Source organism: Misgurnus anguillicaudatus, chromosome 19 (genome assembly GCF_027580225.2).
Source record: "Misgurnus anguillicaudatus chromosome 19, ASM2758022v2, whole genome shotgun sequence".
NCBI classification, from domain to species: domain Eukaryota; kingdom Metazoa; phylum Chordata; class Actinopteri; order Cypriniformes; family Cobitidae; genus Misgurnus; species Misgurnus anguillicaudatus.
In genome coordinates, this window is record NC_073355.2 from 12,497,481 (window position 1) to 12,516,442 (window position 18,962).

Genomic DNA, 18,962 nt, shown 5'->3' on the forward strand with positions numbered 1-18,962 from the left:
ATACATATGTCCATTATTTTTTAGACAAACACATTTGGTGTTATTTCAGTAAATGTCTTTGCTTTTCCAAGCTTTATAACGGTAGAAAACAGGGATCAGGGAACAACTTCTGACGTGTATCCTTCACAGAGGGCTCCAAGGGGTTAATAAAGGTCTTCTGTAGGTAATCAATGGGATTTTGTAAAAGAAATATCACAATTTTAAATTGTATAAAATGTTATGTAATAACTAGCTTCCGGTAACGGCGCCATCTTGGACTCACGCGATTTACGAGAGAGTTTTAGCATAGTGAGCGTTGGTTGCCATGGGTACGCAGCGCAGTGACTCTGGTGAATTGCGTGAGTCCAAGATGGCATAGTTGCAGCAAGCATTTATTACAGTTTATAAAGTTTAAGATATGGATATTTTTCTTACAAAATCACAACCCGCAGAAGACCTTTATTAATCCTATAGAACCGTGTGGATTAGCTCTGTAAAGCACTTTTTTGGGTTTCAAAGTCAGATGTTGTTCCCTGATCCCTGCTTTCTCCAATAATAAGCTTGGAAAAGCAAGGACCTTTTACTAAAATAACACCAAATTAGTTTGTTTAAAAGATGATGGACATTTGTATCTTGGATTGTTTGAGGATGAGTAAATCATGGGGTAATTTTGATATTTGGATGGACTGTTGTTTTAGGGGCGGTTCACATTTCGTGTCTAAAATTGCGCAGAAAACACGACCGTCGGTTGGTTCTTGTCACATGACCTGCGGTGCGGTTGTGGCATTCAGAAAAGTTTAGATGTTTTGAACTCGAAGCGATGCGTACGCACCTCTGAAAAACAAGCGAATCGCACGAGCGTTCACAACCGCGTCGCTTCCATTATGAGAGCGCGCAGATTGCGCCTACATTTGAAATAACGAACTTGAGCACGCAAAATGTGACTCACCCCTTAAGGTGTGATTATTAAGCTTGTTATTTCAAATGTGGGCACGCAGTATATGTGCTCATAATGGAAGCGACGTGATGGCGACACGGATGTGACGCGCGCGTTATTTTCCAGGTGCGTCCTGTTAAAAACATTTCAACTTTTGCCGCAAGCACACCGCAGGTCATGTGACAAGAACCAAGCGACGGGTGCGTTTTCCTGCAGTTTAGGCGCAAAATGTGAACCGCCCCCTAATTCTGCATTCAAACCAGCCGTGGTAGAGGTGTCAAGCGCGAGTTATTTCAATGTTAAGTCAATGTAAAGACTCGTTGATGCGCGTCTGGAGGTCTCGCGGCGCGAATGAGGCGTTTAAGCGCGAATTGAGCGTTGCCGCGGGAAACGCGTAAGTTGAAAAATTTGAACTTTGACTGAAAAATGTGCCGCGTTAACCAATCAAGAGCTTGCTCTAGTAGTGACATGATTACAAGAAGCGAGCAGAGTCGCAGAAGCCCCTCCCATGAAGCACATTTCTGCGTGAATGTCTCTGTGACTAGAATTTCACGTGCGGCTTTCACGCGCGAATGAAGTGAGTAAACTCAAAATGTTCAAGCGGAAAACTAGACGCGGTAGACGCGAATTTAACACCTCAAACGCGGCTGGTGTGAACCCACAGTCAGACAATTTCTGTTACGCCAGTGGAGCAGCGAATTGTTATTAGGTAGGCTTAAGGTTTTATGTATTTTTTTAATTTTCTGTAGCCTACTATATTACAAATCTATTGCCTTGACCTTGCCTATCCAGGCTAAAGTCTCATAATCTGATAATGAGATTAGGAGCATCAAAGTTGATTTCATTAATTGATTTCAATCTTTGATGTGACCAGTATTAAAGATATCAAGGTTATATTTTCACTAAGGGGTGGTTTCCCGTACAGTGATTAGACTAGTCCTAGAGTAAAATAAATATAAGAGCTGTCCAAACTCAAAACAACTTCCACGGACATATCTTAAAATACATCAATACCCTTTGTTTTGACTCAAAATTCTTTTTCTTTCTTCTTTAAGCCTTTACATTCCCTTCGAAACATAGGCCATTGATGAATCGCCTCCATCCCCGCCTGTCTTGGGCCATCTTTTCAAGCAGTTGCCATGTCAGCCCCTCCTTTTTAATCTCTTGCTCTGTGCTTCTCCTCCAGGTGTTCTTAGGACGACCTCTTCCTCGTTTGCCTTGTGGGTTCCATGTCAGTGCCTGATTGGTTATTGCTATTTTGTTTCTTCTCATTGTATGCCCAATCCAGATCCACTTTTTCTTCTTTTTATCTGTATTTCTATTGGTTCCTGGTTGGTGAGTTCCCAAAGCTTGATGTTGTTTATTGTGTTTGGCCAGAAGATCCCAAGGATGCGTCTTAAGCAGTGGTTCATGAATGTCTGCAGCTTACTAATGATGGTAGTATTGTTCTTCCATGTTTCTGATCCGTACAACAGTACGGATTTAACATTGGAGTTGAAGATTTTTAGCTTTGTCCTGAGAGAGATATTTTTTGTTTTCCAGATCTTGATTAGTATGTTAAATGCTGCTCTAGCTTTTCCGATTCTCGTCGTTACGTCTTCTTCTGACCCACCATCCACAGCTATCACACTTCCCAGGTAGGTAAATTTTTCGACCTCTTCGAGAGAGTGGCCTGCGAGTTTTATGACTCAAAATGCACACAAGTAATATTTTTAGTAAGGCATGTTTGTTAAAACTATTTATATTTCCTAATCAAACTAAGGCCTTGTCCTGGCTTAAGCTAATCCCTGTCCGGGAAACTACCCCTTTATGTTCTTTAAATTATATAGCATGATTTTATGTAGAAAACAGGAATTCACAAATAAAATGACTTATGCTGGGTTTTCACAGACAGGGTCACATAAGCAGCTCTAAACTGATGCAAGCCACTTACTGTACATATAGTATGTTAGAGATTAAATCATAAGGTTTGGATATAAAATCACATATTAAAATGATTACAAGCATTTACTCAAAAACTGTAGGCTGTTTTAGAAAAAAAGCTTGTTTTTTGCTGACTGAATTTATGAACCGAGAACGCACAAAACACATTTTTTCCTGTTCGACAGAATTTCCCCATTCATTTTTTCCCCTAAAACAATTGGACTTTATTCCACCAGGAAAACTGTTTAATTACCCACTGCCTTTCCAGCCCAGTGATTTACATTCCAAGCTATTTTAATTATACAATTCATTGCATTTTAAATGTGGATAAACTACTTAAAATGCAATGATTAAAAGCTGTTGAATAATATCAGCAGATTTCCGAGTGGCCAACGCTGCAGAAATTAGAAAACAAAGTGAATTTGAAGACGCTCGCGCGCGCGTTTCGTTTCTTACTTTCTTGGTGATGCCCCTCCCTCTGGAAATCAGCCACCCTAAGTGCTGTACGCCCGTGCTATCATTTGTCATTCATATTTCAAACGCTTCTTAATGTGTCATTATCACTGCCAGACAAAAAAGTACTTAGAAAGAAACGATTGTGAATCCGTGTCCTTCGTGAATAGTCATGTCATTACCTCTAATGGCTGTCATCTATACCGAACACAATTTGTCAGCCGGGGACAGTGACGGTGTTTCACGTACCACAATTTGACTGTGAAGTGTTGAGACAGTGCCGGACAAAATCTATAAAGCAACTTAAATCTAAAACGCAACTGCTGTTAGACTCTTCAAGATTGAAACGCATGAGTTATTCTGCTGGCACTTTACAGTCGAGGGACCTTGAGAGTGGTTCAGTTTGTGATTCATCAAAAGCTGTAGCATTAGAAACAGACTCATCCACAAAAGTAATATGCAAGCAGGCTAAGTTACAGTAGGATTAAGATCATAATAGACCCATAGGCAAGGCCTCAGTCTCTCAGGACTTGAATCTCATATTACATTCAATATTATATTATCAAGGACTTTCATTTCACATTCGCAGAACTGTGCTCCTATTTCCCACTGCAAGATTTTAGATACTACATGATTCAAGGATAAAATGCGTTAACATATCACATTACAAACATGGATGCACAATATTAGGTTATGCTGGTCAAGGAAGCTTTTCTTTTGAGCTTGTGATCGAATACAAAATGTTGTAAAAAATAGTTAATCAGTTTTTAGTTTACAGTATTTAATGTTCTGTAAAAAAAGACTGTAAGAAATATGGACATAGTGTCTGTGACATCACCTGTAGGTTGGTGAAAAGCATTTTAGAATCCCAAAGTAGGCGGAGCCTGCCGTCGCCATCTTGGCAGCGCGTCACTCCTGGATAACCGAAAAACAGGAGTGGATCTACGTTGATTGGTTGCTGAAACCATGCCCACCTGGCTCGACGGGAGTGACAGCATCGGCATTTCACCTGTCACTCAAGCGGTCACGCTCTTAAAGCGACAGTAAGTAGGGTTTTAAGTGTATTTACAATGTATTTATTCATAAATATGTCCTCGTTGGTGTCAAATGACCTCTGCCAATTATCTAAGTTTTCTTTGTAAGCTTAGAATTTCTTCTCTTTACTTACATTGAACGGGTAAGTCCAAGGAGGCTTCCATGTCGTTCCGCCAAACTGATAAACTATAATAGCAGAGAGTGACAAAAAGCACTAGCCTACCAACGCGTTTTCATTCAGAACACGTGTACTAACTGAAACGGACATGGAGATCAGTGATTACGGCTACCGTAGTTGCAACACGCATTTGGAAAAGCGAGGCGCTAGAGAGCACTATTCGTTTGAATGCAAAAAACAATTTCACCACTAGATGGGGTAAATCCTACTGATTGTCCCTTTAATTATGCTGAACTTTAAGGGACATATTTACTAAAGCACTACGGACACCAACAAAACAAGAAGAAAAATGGTCTCTTTAAAGGTTCTGAAACGATGGTAAAGGTTCTATATAGAACCATCTAAAAAATGGTTCTATATAGTACCAAAGAGGGTGCTGCTATTGTTACAAGCTGAAGAACCCTTATTTGGTACTATATAGAACCATTTTTCTTAAGAGTGTAGGCTGCTACATTAATGTAAAGAGCAATTTCTTATACTTCCTATGATTTTTCAACTTTCTGATAAGATATGTCACTTTTTGCTACGAAAATGCAGGGATTATGAAATCATACAAGCCCCGCATATTTTGCGCACAGAAATGTGCAATTTATGCGGCGTAAGTGCGGTGTATTTGACAAAATGCGCCCCCTGCGTTAATATGCGGACTTTGGCTGATTATGCATTAAATCATGCGATTGCATAATCGCGTTTTTTTGGAGGGATATGTTAACATGTAAAACAATACTCTGCCTTGTATCATGCACTCTCTGTGATGCCTCTTTTTTTTAAGCAACAATTGCAGCAATTTCAAGCGCAAATGAAGCGGCATTTACTACATGAAGCGGCATTTACTACACAGAGCCGTATTTCATCGAGAAGCTCGGCAAAATCACATACATTATCGGAGGTGATTTGTCCACGATAATGAACGCCTAGCTTCTCGGTTAAATATGGCTCTGTGTAGTAAATGCTGCCCCGTTTGAAAGCAGGTGATGGCGATTTAATACTAATCACGAAACTGGCTTCACTGAGGAGATAACGCAAAAGAATCGCAGGCAATTTTTCGCCCACCCCTAATTTAAGACATGTTAAATAATTGCGCAAATACCAATCATAACACATGCGCAAACATTCGGAAATCGCATTGCGTAAATAATTTAAATAATCAGCTCCCAAAAATATTGCTTCTGAAAGGGAAACTCTTAGAAGTCGCAAAAATAACTAGACCACATCTTTTCAGCGCTAATTATTCACTGTGCGTCTTTAGTAAATCCCGACAGTCATTATTAAACGCCAAAATTGTTGTTTGCGCTGATGCAAGCTGTTCGTAAATCTGGCCCTAAGTCTTAATATAATTTAAACGGATGAGTTACATAAAATCCACCCCCTCACAGTTGTCATGAAGGACCAAAATCACTTTTTGTACCAGGCTGTAAACACATTTATTTATGCTGTAAAGATGGGCATTCAAGCATGGGTGTCTATGACTTTCAATTCAGCCTTTGGATGAATTGCAGTTTAAGTCACTTTCGTGTTGGCTTCACGACAGAGACCGGAAGGTTGCCCCTTGGATGCATGTGACAGATCAGTAAAAGTATCTCACCAACCAGGCCATAAAACCTAAAGTCATGTCCATTCTCTTTGTAGATCGTCCTCAGAAATACAATACAAATACTCATAAAAGCAAGCAGTTGTTGTGCAAAGAAGTCTTTGGAGAGTTCTTCCGAACCGTGCTCTCTTCATCACTCCACCAGATCAATACAATGCTGGGGCAATTATCATTGTAAACCACAGATTGCAATGACTGGCCTCGTTCCACAAGTACACGCTCAGACAATTCAGTTTGTTCTGCTGCCGTGATCTTGTTTCAGACAATCATATACATTTTAGGCTTTAGACGTACGGCCAGTACAGAAAAAGCACCAAGATAACCAATATAATTCTTTCTAACATACGCCCCCACCCCAAATTTGTCAGCTTAACTGCTGGTTCACAAAGAGGCTGTGCTATTTCTGGATCCCCAAACAACTCAAATATCACACTGATTGCCCAACTTCCAGAAATGAATAGTATTTTGTTTGTACTTCAAGGTCTAAGAGAGAAAGGTTCCCACAAAAGAAGCATCTAATTCTGTTTTTTCCTCTCCCGCAGCGTACAAACTACTCCACAGTCACCTTGTTCCACTAAGCAAATGGATTACCCTTGTAATGGTCAAAGGGGACAAAACACAAGATCAATAGTTTAGTGACACACATTATAGATAAAAATCAATTGAGGAAGAGAGACAGAGTTACCGGTGCAAAAAAAACATCCTAAACTCAGCAGAAGGTCAAAAAACGCTGCGGGATTTTAGTATTCTTGCCTCCACAATGTGCCAAAGGTGGTTGCCATGGCATTACTTTGTGGATGCTAAGATGTTCTGAGTGTTGTTTTTTAAATGTAATGTTATGTGTTTGTAAGTATGCACTTGGGTTTTTAAAATAAAGCTTCCAAAAAGATTTTTTTATGGCTGTATGGCTCTTTTTCACAGTGGTGCCATAGAATTTTTTTTTTTTTTTGAATGGCTGTAGCTTGCTATGAGGCCACTGAGATCCGGACCTCGGGAAAACTTAAAAAAAAATTATAAAAAAAATTATAAAATTCTCTGAATGACTAATTAGTAATTAAAAACTCACATTGGCATCCGCGTATATTAGGGCTGTAACGATTCAATTGCGTATCCCATTAAAAATGCCTGTCTAAAATCGATTCAAGGCTGCGATTCTTTGTTTCATGCACAGCTTGTGCGTGTACTACGGCATTTGGTCAGTAGGAAGTCCTTATCAATGTAAAATCATTATGAGTCGGAGTCTTTTATAACGTGCATTTAAAAAAGCAACATTCAAAAAACTCTTTATTATCATGAAAATACCTGAAACAATTTGAAGAACAGTGATATAAATATTCCTGTAGACATTTCCTGGAATAGCGTTTGTAATGCTACTTCTTCTGTGGCACAAAGGGAGTTTCTGCATGAGAGCGCCCCCTGGCGTTCGGATGTGCCGGGATTTCACTGTAATTCATTAAAATTGATTCATTGAGAAAACTCACATTTGCACGAATAATCGTTACAGCCCTAGAGTATATAATTAAGTTTGGACAGTATAAAGCGTAAAATGTAAGACTGTAAAGCCCTTTTTTATGCAGGCATTACGGAAAATTTGTTCACTGAAATTCATTAAAATTCATTCATTGAGAAAACGTGCCATTTGCACGATTAATTGTTACAGCCCTAGAGTATATAATTAAGTTTGGACAGTATAAAGCGTAAAATGTAAGACTGTAAAGCCCTTTTTTACACAGGCATTACGGAAAATTTGTTCACTGAAATTCATTAAAATTCATTCATTGAGAAAACGTGCCATTTGCACGATTAATTGTTACAGCCCTAGAGTATATAATTAAGTTTGGACAGTATAAAGCGTAAAATGTAAGACTGTGAAGCCCTTTTTACACAGGCATTACGGAAAATTTGTTCATTGAAATTCATTAAAATTCATTCATTGAGAAAACGTGCCATTTGCACGATTAATCGTTACAGCCCTAGCGTATATAATTAAGTTTGGACAGTTTAAAGCGTAAAATGTAAGATGGTAAAGCCCTTTTTACACAGGTATTACGGAAAATACACGGAAAATGCATCCGGGAATTGTTCGAGATTATTCACGCTGCCAATGATTTTCCGGAATCTGTGCGTGCATTCACACACATACCGTAATCCCGTAAAGACACTTTGGTATTTTTTTTCTACAGCATCTGAAGCTTATTATCCGTTATTTCTCTCACCAGAAACCATGCACGTGCATTTTTGTTATTGATATGTGTGACGGTCTGTTCTAGTATGCTGGTGAATGATCTCAGCTTCAGCGCGGATAGTGATGATCTCCCTGATAACTGCTTCAGTCCAGTTTGCAGGCATTTCTCATCATTAATTTGAATCTGCATGTAGATTAAAAGCTGAACCATAACTTCATGTTGCAATGATCACAGAGTTTTTACAACGGCACACCACTTACGGCTTTGTTTCTGCGTCTTGTTCATACACACCACTTTCCGGGCATCTTATGGCAATGTTACTACTGTAGGTCCTCTTTCCGGGAGCAATCCCAGAACATTTATGGGATGTGTTTGTGTTCACACAGAACCTTGTCTGCCAGTTTACGAGTGCTGTCAGCAAATTTCAAGGCAGCATTCGCATTGTTGCCAGATTCTATTGTAAAAAATCCTCTTTAAACGTAGTGTTTAATGTTTTAGCAATTAATGTGACACTCTGGGAAATGTATAAAGTGAGAATGTGCAGGTTACTGTTGGCGATGTCTCTGATGTATTTCTGAAAGAGAGGGTCTGAACTTATTAGCACAGTTAAATACACAAAATAGCAGTTAAATAGACTTTATGTTCTTAGGTTTATCTGAAAAAGTACCAAAGACAATTTCTTGGCATATAAACTACATAATTAGTACATTTACATAGTGTACTTAAAGTATATTTTAGTGCACTTTTCCCCCTGGAATAGAAATTAACTCTTACACCCCTGGACCTCACTAATGTTCAAATCCTGGCTCTGGCCATAATTTCTGGTTCCCTAAAGAACCATTCAAAGTTCTTAAAGGCCCAAGTATGGTCCATTTCTATGCGTATACACGAGGGTCCACATATTAGAGGTCTTCTTATCCAAAGAAATGTATCCGACCTGAAATGACCTGAATATTTTTCCCATATCTGATGTGCAGAAATATCTTTTTTTTTAAGAAATATCCAACCCAAGAAAATTAGACCTGAGTCTAACTCGACCCAGTGGCATTTTTTTACCGACTGGACCTGAATGTAAACGACACCGACATGTGTGCAGTCTGCATCCTCGCATGCACCAGTCAGACAGAAAGAAACCCCAGTGGCCTCGCAACCAGTTTGGCCCACTGCTTCATTTATTTTCATTTGTTGTGAGTGGTTACTAAAGTTGGTTCCCAAATTAAATACTTACGCACTATTCTACACCAAGTAGTGTGTTTACATAAAGTAAGTGCACTTTAGGTACCCGGATGATGCACTCATTTAATCAAATAAATAAAGTGTGTAACACTGGACACTTCATGCACAGTCACAGTTTTGGAAGAGAAGAGGGGCTATTTGTGTTGTGTTATGAAAGTTCACCTGCAGCTATGTTGGGTAAAACAGATAACGTCAGATTTAACATCATTTGCCCTTGTCTGGTAAACTGTTATACTTTTGATTTGTACATTAAGTGTTCACTTTGGGACGATACTAAAATCTTCTAAAATTCACAGACCGGCTGGATGAGTACATAGTGCATAGTTTAAGCGCATAGTGTATAGTATGTCATCTGTAACCTAGCTTATGTATTTGCTAAATGTCGATTTATACTTCTGCGAAGGACCTGTGCCGTAGCTATACCGTAGGCCGTGCATAGCCTAAAGGGCTCATTATAGTTGTGCGTAGGTCCTACGGCATTGCCACGATGCCATAGGCTATGTTTCGGTTTTCACATTTCCTTTGCGGCAGTGTCTGCGTCGACGTGCACTTACACATGTCGGCCACTAGTTGGCAGTATACATGCGTGTAATCCACAGTAACAATGCAACAGCCAGAGAACAAGCAGTTTGGCCAGTAAACCCATTAACGAAGAAGATGCAGCAGCTTGTTGTGTATGATTTGAGGAGACCACCAGTGATGAAGGTTAATAGACATTGACTTTTATTGCATTTTGAGTTAAATCACTCCTCAAAATGGCAAATCTTTGTTTTTTACCGTCGCACGTGGAAATGCCTATGAAGAAATGTGACACAGATTTTATTTTACTTGACGGTAGGGGTTCTAGTGGAACAATCACAACGTTTGCGGTTCGTGTAGAATAGTCGCGTTGTTAAATTTCGCCGTGGTGCACGTCAAGCTACGCACAGCCTACTACAAATGCCTATACGACTATAAATGACATTTAAGGGCTGAAGAATAGTCTACTTTTATGCGTATGTGGAAGTCCGCGTACAGTGCGTGTAACGCAATTTTCGTTATGAGATGCACGTTTCAGTTTGCGCTTGTGCCAAGGAGGGGCGGGCATCTACCGGTAAACAAGGGTACTGCATGCTTAGAGATTAGCGAGAGAGTTAGTTTATTAATGGCACAGACAAAATCATAGTTGGTTCTGCTCTGGGGGGGCAGTGCGCCCCCCTGCCCCCCAAACTCCACCTAGGGTGCACATACCATATACATTGTACGCATAGATCGCGCATGCGCGCACAGTAATATGTAGTATGTAGGCCACTCGAGGTATTGCAATTTGTCAAGTCAAATGAACTCTGCTTTGCAAGGCTGTACATTTCACTGTGCACGTACGCTCTGTACAAAAACAGACTATACCCAGGGCTTAAAGGCGGGTTGCATGATCTCTGAAAGCCAATTTTGAAATTTGAAATCACCTAAACAAACCCGCCCCACACATATGCAACCCAGGCAACAATGTTGGTTAGTTGACACGCCCTTTACTGCTGATTGGCTACAAGTGTGTTTTGGTACTCGGCCTGTCTCCCTTTTCCAAAGTGTTTTTCAAAAATCATGCACACCACCTTTAATGCACACCTCTCCAAAGATGTACAATGCGTCAATTCTACACCGACTCCTAACGAGTGGTCTGCTAGAACCCCTCCCACAGGTCAAATAATCCACTTGAAACTGTAAAAACAAATCCTAGCTCAAATACATGTAACAAAATACCTCTTTTTGACCAACTGCACCATTTGAACTAGCATTCACCAGCACTACATTTAGTAAAATGGACATGAGCTGTATTATACTGTAGCTCCTTTTATTACTTAGGTTGGTCAGGGACATCCAGTTTCACTGAATGAGAGCCGATTAGAATAAAACAAAGTCTGAAGAAAAACCCATGCATATTCTACAGCTAGGATATTACTCGCAGTACAACCCTGGGAGCTAAAGCGAGCCGCCACGTCTGCAACGAGCAGCGCAAACTCTTTGAGGCTGATGCGTAAATCTTCATTCATATGTATAGGCCTTAGTCATTCGATGCACCACAGAGGGATTTACGCATTTAAATCCCAAAAAGCAATAACCAGAGCAGAACTCCTTAATATCGCTATACGTTTTTTTTTCGACATCAAAAGCAAACCATCTGGTTGAAGAATATGAGGATTAATATGTAATAATGGCAGGTGATGGAAGGAAGTTGTTTTCTGAGTCATCGTGAACTTCAGCCGCAACCTTTACAGGAATTGTTTATAATGCAGATTTGTCTTGAGACTCTAACTTGGATTCAATTATTGTCACGATCTCATAAAGTCAACACATGGAAGAAAAGTGAGAAAACGACACACGAATGAGATTTGAAGGCTACTAAGATGGCACGCGCAATATAACAAAGTCAGGTTTGTGTTACTGCAAATAAGCAAAGGGTAACAGGTGAGAATTTGTCCAATATATTTATAGTTTTTAGAGCTGTTAGATATACAAGTTAAAGTCAGTACAATCTACCCTGCTGGAAAATAGACCTTTAACCATTCTAGGTGGTTTAATGGTCTAAACTGATCTCCTATAGGCTACACTGTCACAAATAAAAGTGCAAAACTGTACCGTTTCTGTCACTGGTGATACCCCTAAAGGTTTAGTTTTGTACATTTAAGAGTATACAACATATCGAAATGTTGTACCTAGGATCTATTGTATACCTTTAAGGACCTATTGTGTACCAGTTAAAAAAAAAACTTTAAACGTACACAATAGGTCAGTAATGTACCCAAAAAGGTACAACACTGTATTATGTTTAGTATACCTGTAAAGGTACAAAACTGAACCTCAGGTTCAGAAAAGGTATATTTTCTGACAGTGTGAGAAACCAGTTAACACCAGAAAATAACCCAAGGCCTGTTTAAGCTGTTTATTTAGCAGGATCTGATTAATACTTTGTCAAGGACGTGCTTCACACATTTGCATTCATTACATTCATACAGTGACAGCACACAGTGCTAAATACTGTAACACTGACTGCAGTGATTCATGGCATACACACGTATGGAAACAAGATTCATGAATATTCCTAAACAGCATCTTACAAACACACTAAGGTGTTGGAGATCTTTCATCTGTTCTTAGTGTTTCTCTTTGACTTGTAATGTGCTACTGCCACCTCTTGGTTCTCAATACAAAACAAGTTATAATCCACCCAACTAAGATCTGTTTAACATCTTTTAGAGCTTTTTAAGACATGTGAAGGACCAGCAGATCAACTTATGTATATAATCAGCTAATTAAAAGTATGTTTACATACATGTAAAATCCTCTTATTGTTGCTCTATGTCAGATTAAAGTACATGTGGGGAATATTAATGCATAAAGATAATGTATGTAATTAATAGAAAAACACATAATATATACTGTATGAGCAATTTACTACAAAATATGCAAAAACTCAGAATAGGTGTTGATGGGAAGTCAGTCGCTATGTCCATTGAACCTTGTTCCCTGGTTTCAGAATTATGGGTAGTGATGCATTTCATACACTAGGAACTGAGTCATTAAACATGACAAAAAATTGCATGAAGTGTGTGAATAATTTGAGATTATATGTTTATGAATTGAGCAGTTCTTATATGAAGTGCCTATTTCATCCACTAGATGTCAAACTTGAACAGGATTGAAAAAGTGGCTCTGATCTAAAATAAAATATGCAACTAAAAAAGCAATAAAGAAAATGCAAGTGCACAACATGTTAAAGGCTTTTTACTTGAAATGGCTATTAAACGAATTTGTGAGAGTGTGTCATGAATGTGTCTTCAGTCTCTCTCTCTCTCTCTCTCTCTCTCTCTCTCTCTCTCTCTCTCTCTCTCTCTCTCTCTCTCTCTCTCTCTCTCTCTCTATTGTGGAGTGCCACAACCCAGGTACAAATAAAGTATACTTGAATGCACTTAAAATATACTTAAATACCAACAAGCCTATTGATATTTTTGTGCTAAACAACAGTGAAGTTATATTGTACACTACAATATACAAATTAAATCTATTATTCTACATCAGTTGTACATCAGTGCACAGTAAAAAGTATACTAAATACCAATTATACATAATTGTATTATATTTAAATAAATGGTGTCTTAAAATAGCACAGTTGAGTACACTTAGCTGTTCTTACGTTTATCTTAAAAAGTACTGAAGACATTAGGTACAAAATTCGTGTATGAAAATAGTACATTTAAGTGTAGGCTAAAGTGTATTTTAGTGCACTTTTTTTCACTTGGAAACATATTTGTCCACAAACATTTGTAAAAAGACAATGTAAGTCATTGTGCATTTGAAAGCTATAACCATATTTACCAATTAGACTTTGAAAGTTGTTGATTTAACCCATACCTTTTAGGTTATAAATAAACAAAATCGAGCAATTTTGCAAAAATATGTGTTCAAAATTGGGTTACGACAGATAAACGTATGTAAACCGATGATTTCTATGTTTGAGCTGTCTGGTACAATTTATTGGGAACTGTTAGTTTGACGTCATCTGACTTCAATTCACGTAAAGGCAAGTACGTAAAGTAATACCATATTTTGAAAGGCTTACAGTGTATGTAAGCCATTGTTGTCTTGTTTAATGATGAATTAGAATATAAAAATAGAATTAAAATATAAAAATAAAGACAAATAATTATAATAATAATAATAATAAAAAGTCAATAAATAAATAAGTTCTTACAATAACCTGTGTTGTATGTTGTAAAACAGAAATGGAGAGGCAAAAGTTATGGATTGCAGCTTTAAAGGGATAGTTCACCCCAAGATGAAAATTCTGTCATTTTCTCATCCTCATGTTGTTCTAAGCCTGTATCATTTTTTTTATTTTCTGATGAACACAAGTAGATATTTTGATTAATGATAGTAGGAGCGCGGCTGATTTTAGCCATTGACTTCCATAGTAGGGAAAAAATATGATGAAATTCAATACCGTCAACTGTGTGCTTACCATCATTTATTAAACATCTTCTTTATCATTTATCACAATACTTCCAAAATATGTGTTTTCCTACTATGATAGTCAATGGTTACACTCAGTTGTGTAATGATTACAATCATTTATCAAAATATATATATTTTTGTGTTCATCAGAAAAAAAGATATTCAAGCAGGTTTACAACAACATGAGGATGAAAAAAAACATGACAGAATTTTCATTTTTGGGTGAACTATCCCTTTAACGAACAAAGCTGCAAAGTTCGTCAACAAATAATTAAGTTACAGTGGCTAAAATGTCTATCAAATCAAGTGGAAACTGAATCATTTACACATATTGTTCAACTTTTTTCAAATTCACGAATATTTTGTGGAAGATATTGTAGTGTAATTCAGTAAAACAACACTACCTGCGTTTAAAACTTTGGAGAGTCGTTTGGGTGCGCGTGCGGTGCGCAGACGCGAGAGTCACACACGCGTGGAGGCAGCAGTGCGCGTGCCAGTGAGCCTCGAGCTCACAGCTGATCACTCTGCCTGGAGTTACACCTATGAGTTACACAAATAACTCTTTTGTTATGCGTCCCTTTAAGCTAAGGGAGTCAGGGGAAATACTTTTGCGCGGTGTTTCCCTGTCTGTTCGTACTGTCTTGTTGTCGGGTGACGGATCTTTATAGCGTTTGTTATTATAAAGTGCCGGGGCGCTCGTGCTCCGGGTTCGGGTCTAGATCAGCTGTTGTCGCGGTTCTCCTCCGGGATGGCTTTGGCGCGACAGGACTACATCGCCCCGTGGTGGACCTACTGGCTACACAATTTCCCGCATGTTGATTTTCATTTTCAGGCGGTTGATGAGGCGTTTAAACCGGAGGACGCCGAGTATCGGCAGGTGAGAGAGGCTTTTACCGGACGGGGGGGAAGTAACAAAACAATAGTGTACATTTGCTGATGGTAAACAACTACAGCAAATGTACAATACGACAAGGGTAAACAAAACAATATTATCAATGTTTTTAGGGGTAATTTTTTAGTAATGTCAAGATGAGTAATTGTTACGAGTTATAGATGTATGCTGGGCCCTTATTGGCTGATTTTTCCCTTATTATTCATTATTCAAAAGTCTTTTTTTTCCTCAGATCATTCACTAAAATAGTGTATAAAATAGGCATTGTATAGTTTTATGGTGTCGTTATTTTCTAGTCATTAAATATATTATAGTTTTATCTGATGTTTTATCTAAAATTACATCTAAGCTATTTTTATCCAAAACAAACTTTTGTTTCACCATCGCATTTTCATTGTTATTTTGAGAATTTGTTTATTCTTCTTCTTTCTGGCCAATGTAGATAAAAATTAAATAACTGCATTTGTAGAAATAAATGCATTAAAGCCGTCACTGGGACGGTCCCTAAACAGTTGTTTAAAACCTCAGTATCTCTGATGTTTGTAAATTGTAAATTTTATTTGTAAGCTCTTGATTTCCATCATAAAAAGATGTTTTTGCATCAACATGTCGGCACTTTAAACATCTAATAACGTCTTGGATCTCTATAAATATACAGAATCTGGCAAAACAGATGTGTCTTGTGTTTGCAGTGACAAGTTAATATCAAGCTTACTTCTTTACTGAGTTTGTGCTTGTTTATATTTATATGTCTTTTCAAACACTGTGGTGATATAGTTTTGTCTATAACAATAGTCTGAATCATTAGTTGTAAAAAATAACACAGAATGGCTCAAATTTATCATAGGATCACAAACACACGACTCACATTTTTATGACAGAAGCTCTATTTCCTCCAGACAGTGATTTGTACCATAGCTGAAGATATTGTCTCCAGAGAAACATTTTTCTTATTGATTCAGTCAATACTTCTTCTTGTGTTTTTCATAAAAAGGATATTACATGCCTTGTTCAAGGTCACATTTCTCTGGTTCACTTGAGAAAAAAAATCAATAGAGAAGCAACACAGATCTTTTGTCTCTCATTCTAGAAAAAAAAATGCATCAAATATCTCTCTTGGTTACATTCTCCACTTGCTGTTTCTACTGTTTTTCCAATATCATAAAAAGTGTTTATGATTTAATAAGATGTTTGGATATTTCAATTCAATTAAGTTTGGAATTGAAATTCACTTTAGGGGGAATGTCATTAGGATGTAAATATTATTTTTCAACATTTCTGTGACATCTTGCATGATAAAATTATATTCTTCAAAATGCAGAAGTAAATAAATATAATTTATTCGGTGTCATGGTATCAGAGTACAGTGGTTTTAAAATGTGATGTCATCACTGACCAGTGGTACCACCATAGTATTCAATAGCAGTGTATGCAAGCTTCACTTAGTAAACTTGCGTTTGTACATAACCACTTAGTCCTGTAGCAAATATGTATTTCTTCATAGTTTGGCCTTCTGCATTTGTCTCTAGCATTTGTTTTCCTTAAGCGTTGGCAGGAAGTTTGCTTTAATGCGGTTCACATCCGCCTCTTATTTTTAACATCCTCTGATGTATATGGGATAAATATAGAGATCAAACGATTATATTGTGGTTGATGATCTCATGTGGTGTTTAATTTACAGCCATGCAGTAGATAGTATGTAGATGTTTAGCGCTCAAATGCAAAAGCCCCTAAACGCCACCTACATCAAAAATGACATAATGATATTACCCGAATGCTCTCGGCACATTTTATATATCTTTGCTTCAAATACTTTTAATTCCGGTCTCAGGCAAATTAGAAATACTGTTTTGATTGTAGAATCCGCTAAACGCCACGTCAGTTTGTCAGCAAAGTCCTCTAAGAGCGTGTGTATCTTGAGAGTACTTGGACCTGAATACAACCCAAATGTAGCAGTAACATGGATCACAGCGCCCCCTGATGTGTGGATCAGTTTTTTAATTTTTACATTCTGACTTTCATCATTTGCAATGTTTAGGGCTGTCACGGTTATGAAATTTGGCTGACGGTTAATTGTCTAATAAATTGTGACAATTATGACGATTAATTGCTGGTTTTAGGACATTGACGTTTAATTCTCATAGATTTTTTTTGTTTGTTCATGAAATAATTTTCACACATTTTGTGATTTATTTAAATTAAATATTTTGCAAGGTTTCCTGACAGTTAAATATGTGTTACATGTATTCATATTTAAAGTAATTATTAATCTTTCAAAAACTAGAAAACCAGTAAAAAAAAACAGGCTTTAAGTAGTAGCCAATCCTACTAAAGTCATATTAGCACTGGACCACACATCTGTAGTGCCTGCAAAAAAATCAATTCCTTACAGATCCTTAAGAATAGCATCTTTCACTTCCCAAAATTTTGTTATGGAAATTTATGTTTTACCTGGTAATTCATGCAGCTTATCACTGTATTAAGTCAGTCAAGGAGCGCTTTCTGAAACTGTCTCATTTATACAGGCGCTGCAGCTCCCTCTTGTGGTTTTTAGAGAGCTATGCAATCATTGCGGTGATCTGAAATCAGATTCGAGAACCAGAAAGAACTGTTGTATAAATATGTATATATCACTATAGTGATGTACATTATACAACTTTTGTTGTTATAACCAATCTAAGCTGTTTGTTGTTGTCTATAAAACCACCAGTTTTTATTTTATAGTTTGGCTTAACCAATAAGAGCACTAAAAATAATTACATAATAATTTTAATAAATTTGCTCAGGATTTCCCAAGACCAATGCGATTATATAATGTAACAAATCAATTTACAGTTTATAGTTTTTTAGCCCATTTAAAGAATTAACAGTTCACATCAGTGGTTAACAGTTCACATCAGTGCAGTTTAAAATTGCAGTTTCAGTGCAGCTTCAAAGGGCTCTAAACGATCCCAACCGAGGCATAAGGGTCTTATCTAGTGAAACGATTGTAATTTTCTGCAAAAAATGTGCACTTTTAAACCACAACTTCTCGTCTTGCACTAGCCGTGTGACGCGGCAGCACAACCTTACGTATTACGTAATCATGTCGAAAGGTCACACGTTACATATGTGAAACGCACATCATTTTAAACAACAAACTTACACATAGATATTAATTTGTATCATTCCACATACAACAAAGTCAAAACGCTCCTCTTTCTCCAAACTGTAAACACTGGACGGTTAGTTTCGCATACGTCATGTGTGATCTTTCGGCGTGATTGCGCAATACATAAGGTCACACGGCTAGTGCAAGACGAGAAGTTGTGGTTTAAAAGTACTTATTATTTAATTTTCTTGGTGAAAATTAAGATTTTCAATGCAAATAATATTTTATTCTGGCCCGGTCGGGTCAGTGGTTTAGGTTTGTACTTGCCCTGCCAAAATTTTCACTGCCCCCCCCCCCCAGATTTCAGTGTAACATATCTAAAATAATATTTCAAAAGTCAAATATATTTGTATTAGGGCTGCACGATTGGGGTAATTTTTCCCATTGCGGTTATTGATGCTAATATTGCGAT

At 37.7% G+C, this 18,962-nt stretch overlaps 1 protein-coding gene across 2 annotated transcripts in view; it reads left to right on the forward strand.

Moving 5' to 3' along the window:
- Window positions 1-14,939: 14,939 nt before the first annotated feature.
- Window positions 14,940-18,962, forward strand: part of ttyh2l (tweety homolog 2, like) — a 61,292-nt gene continuing 57,269 nt past the window's right edge. Inside the window, exon 1 of one of the 2 annotated variants that reach the window (XM_073856929.1) lies at window positions 14,940-15,384. In XM_073856929.1, coding sequence (XP_073713030.1) covers window positions 15,256-15,384 — 129 coding nt within the window. In that variant the 5' untranslated portion in view covers window positions 14,940-15,255. The remainder of the gene's footprint in view (window positions 15,385-18,962) is intronic. The other variant, XM_073856928.1, reaches the window with a different exon arrangement.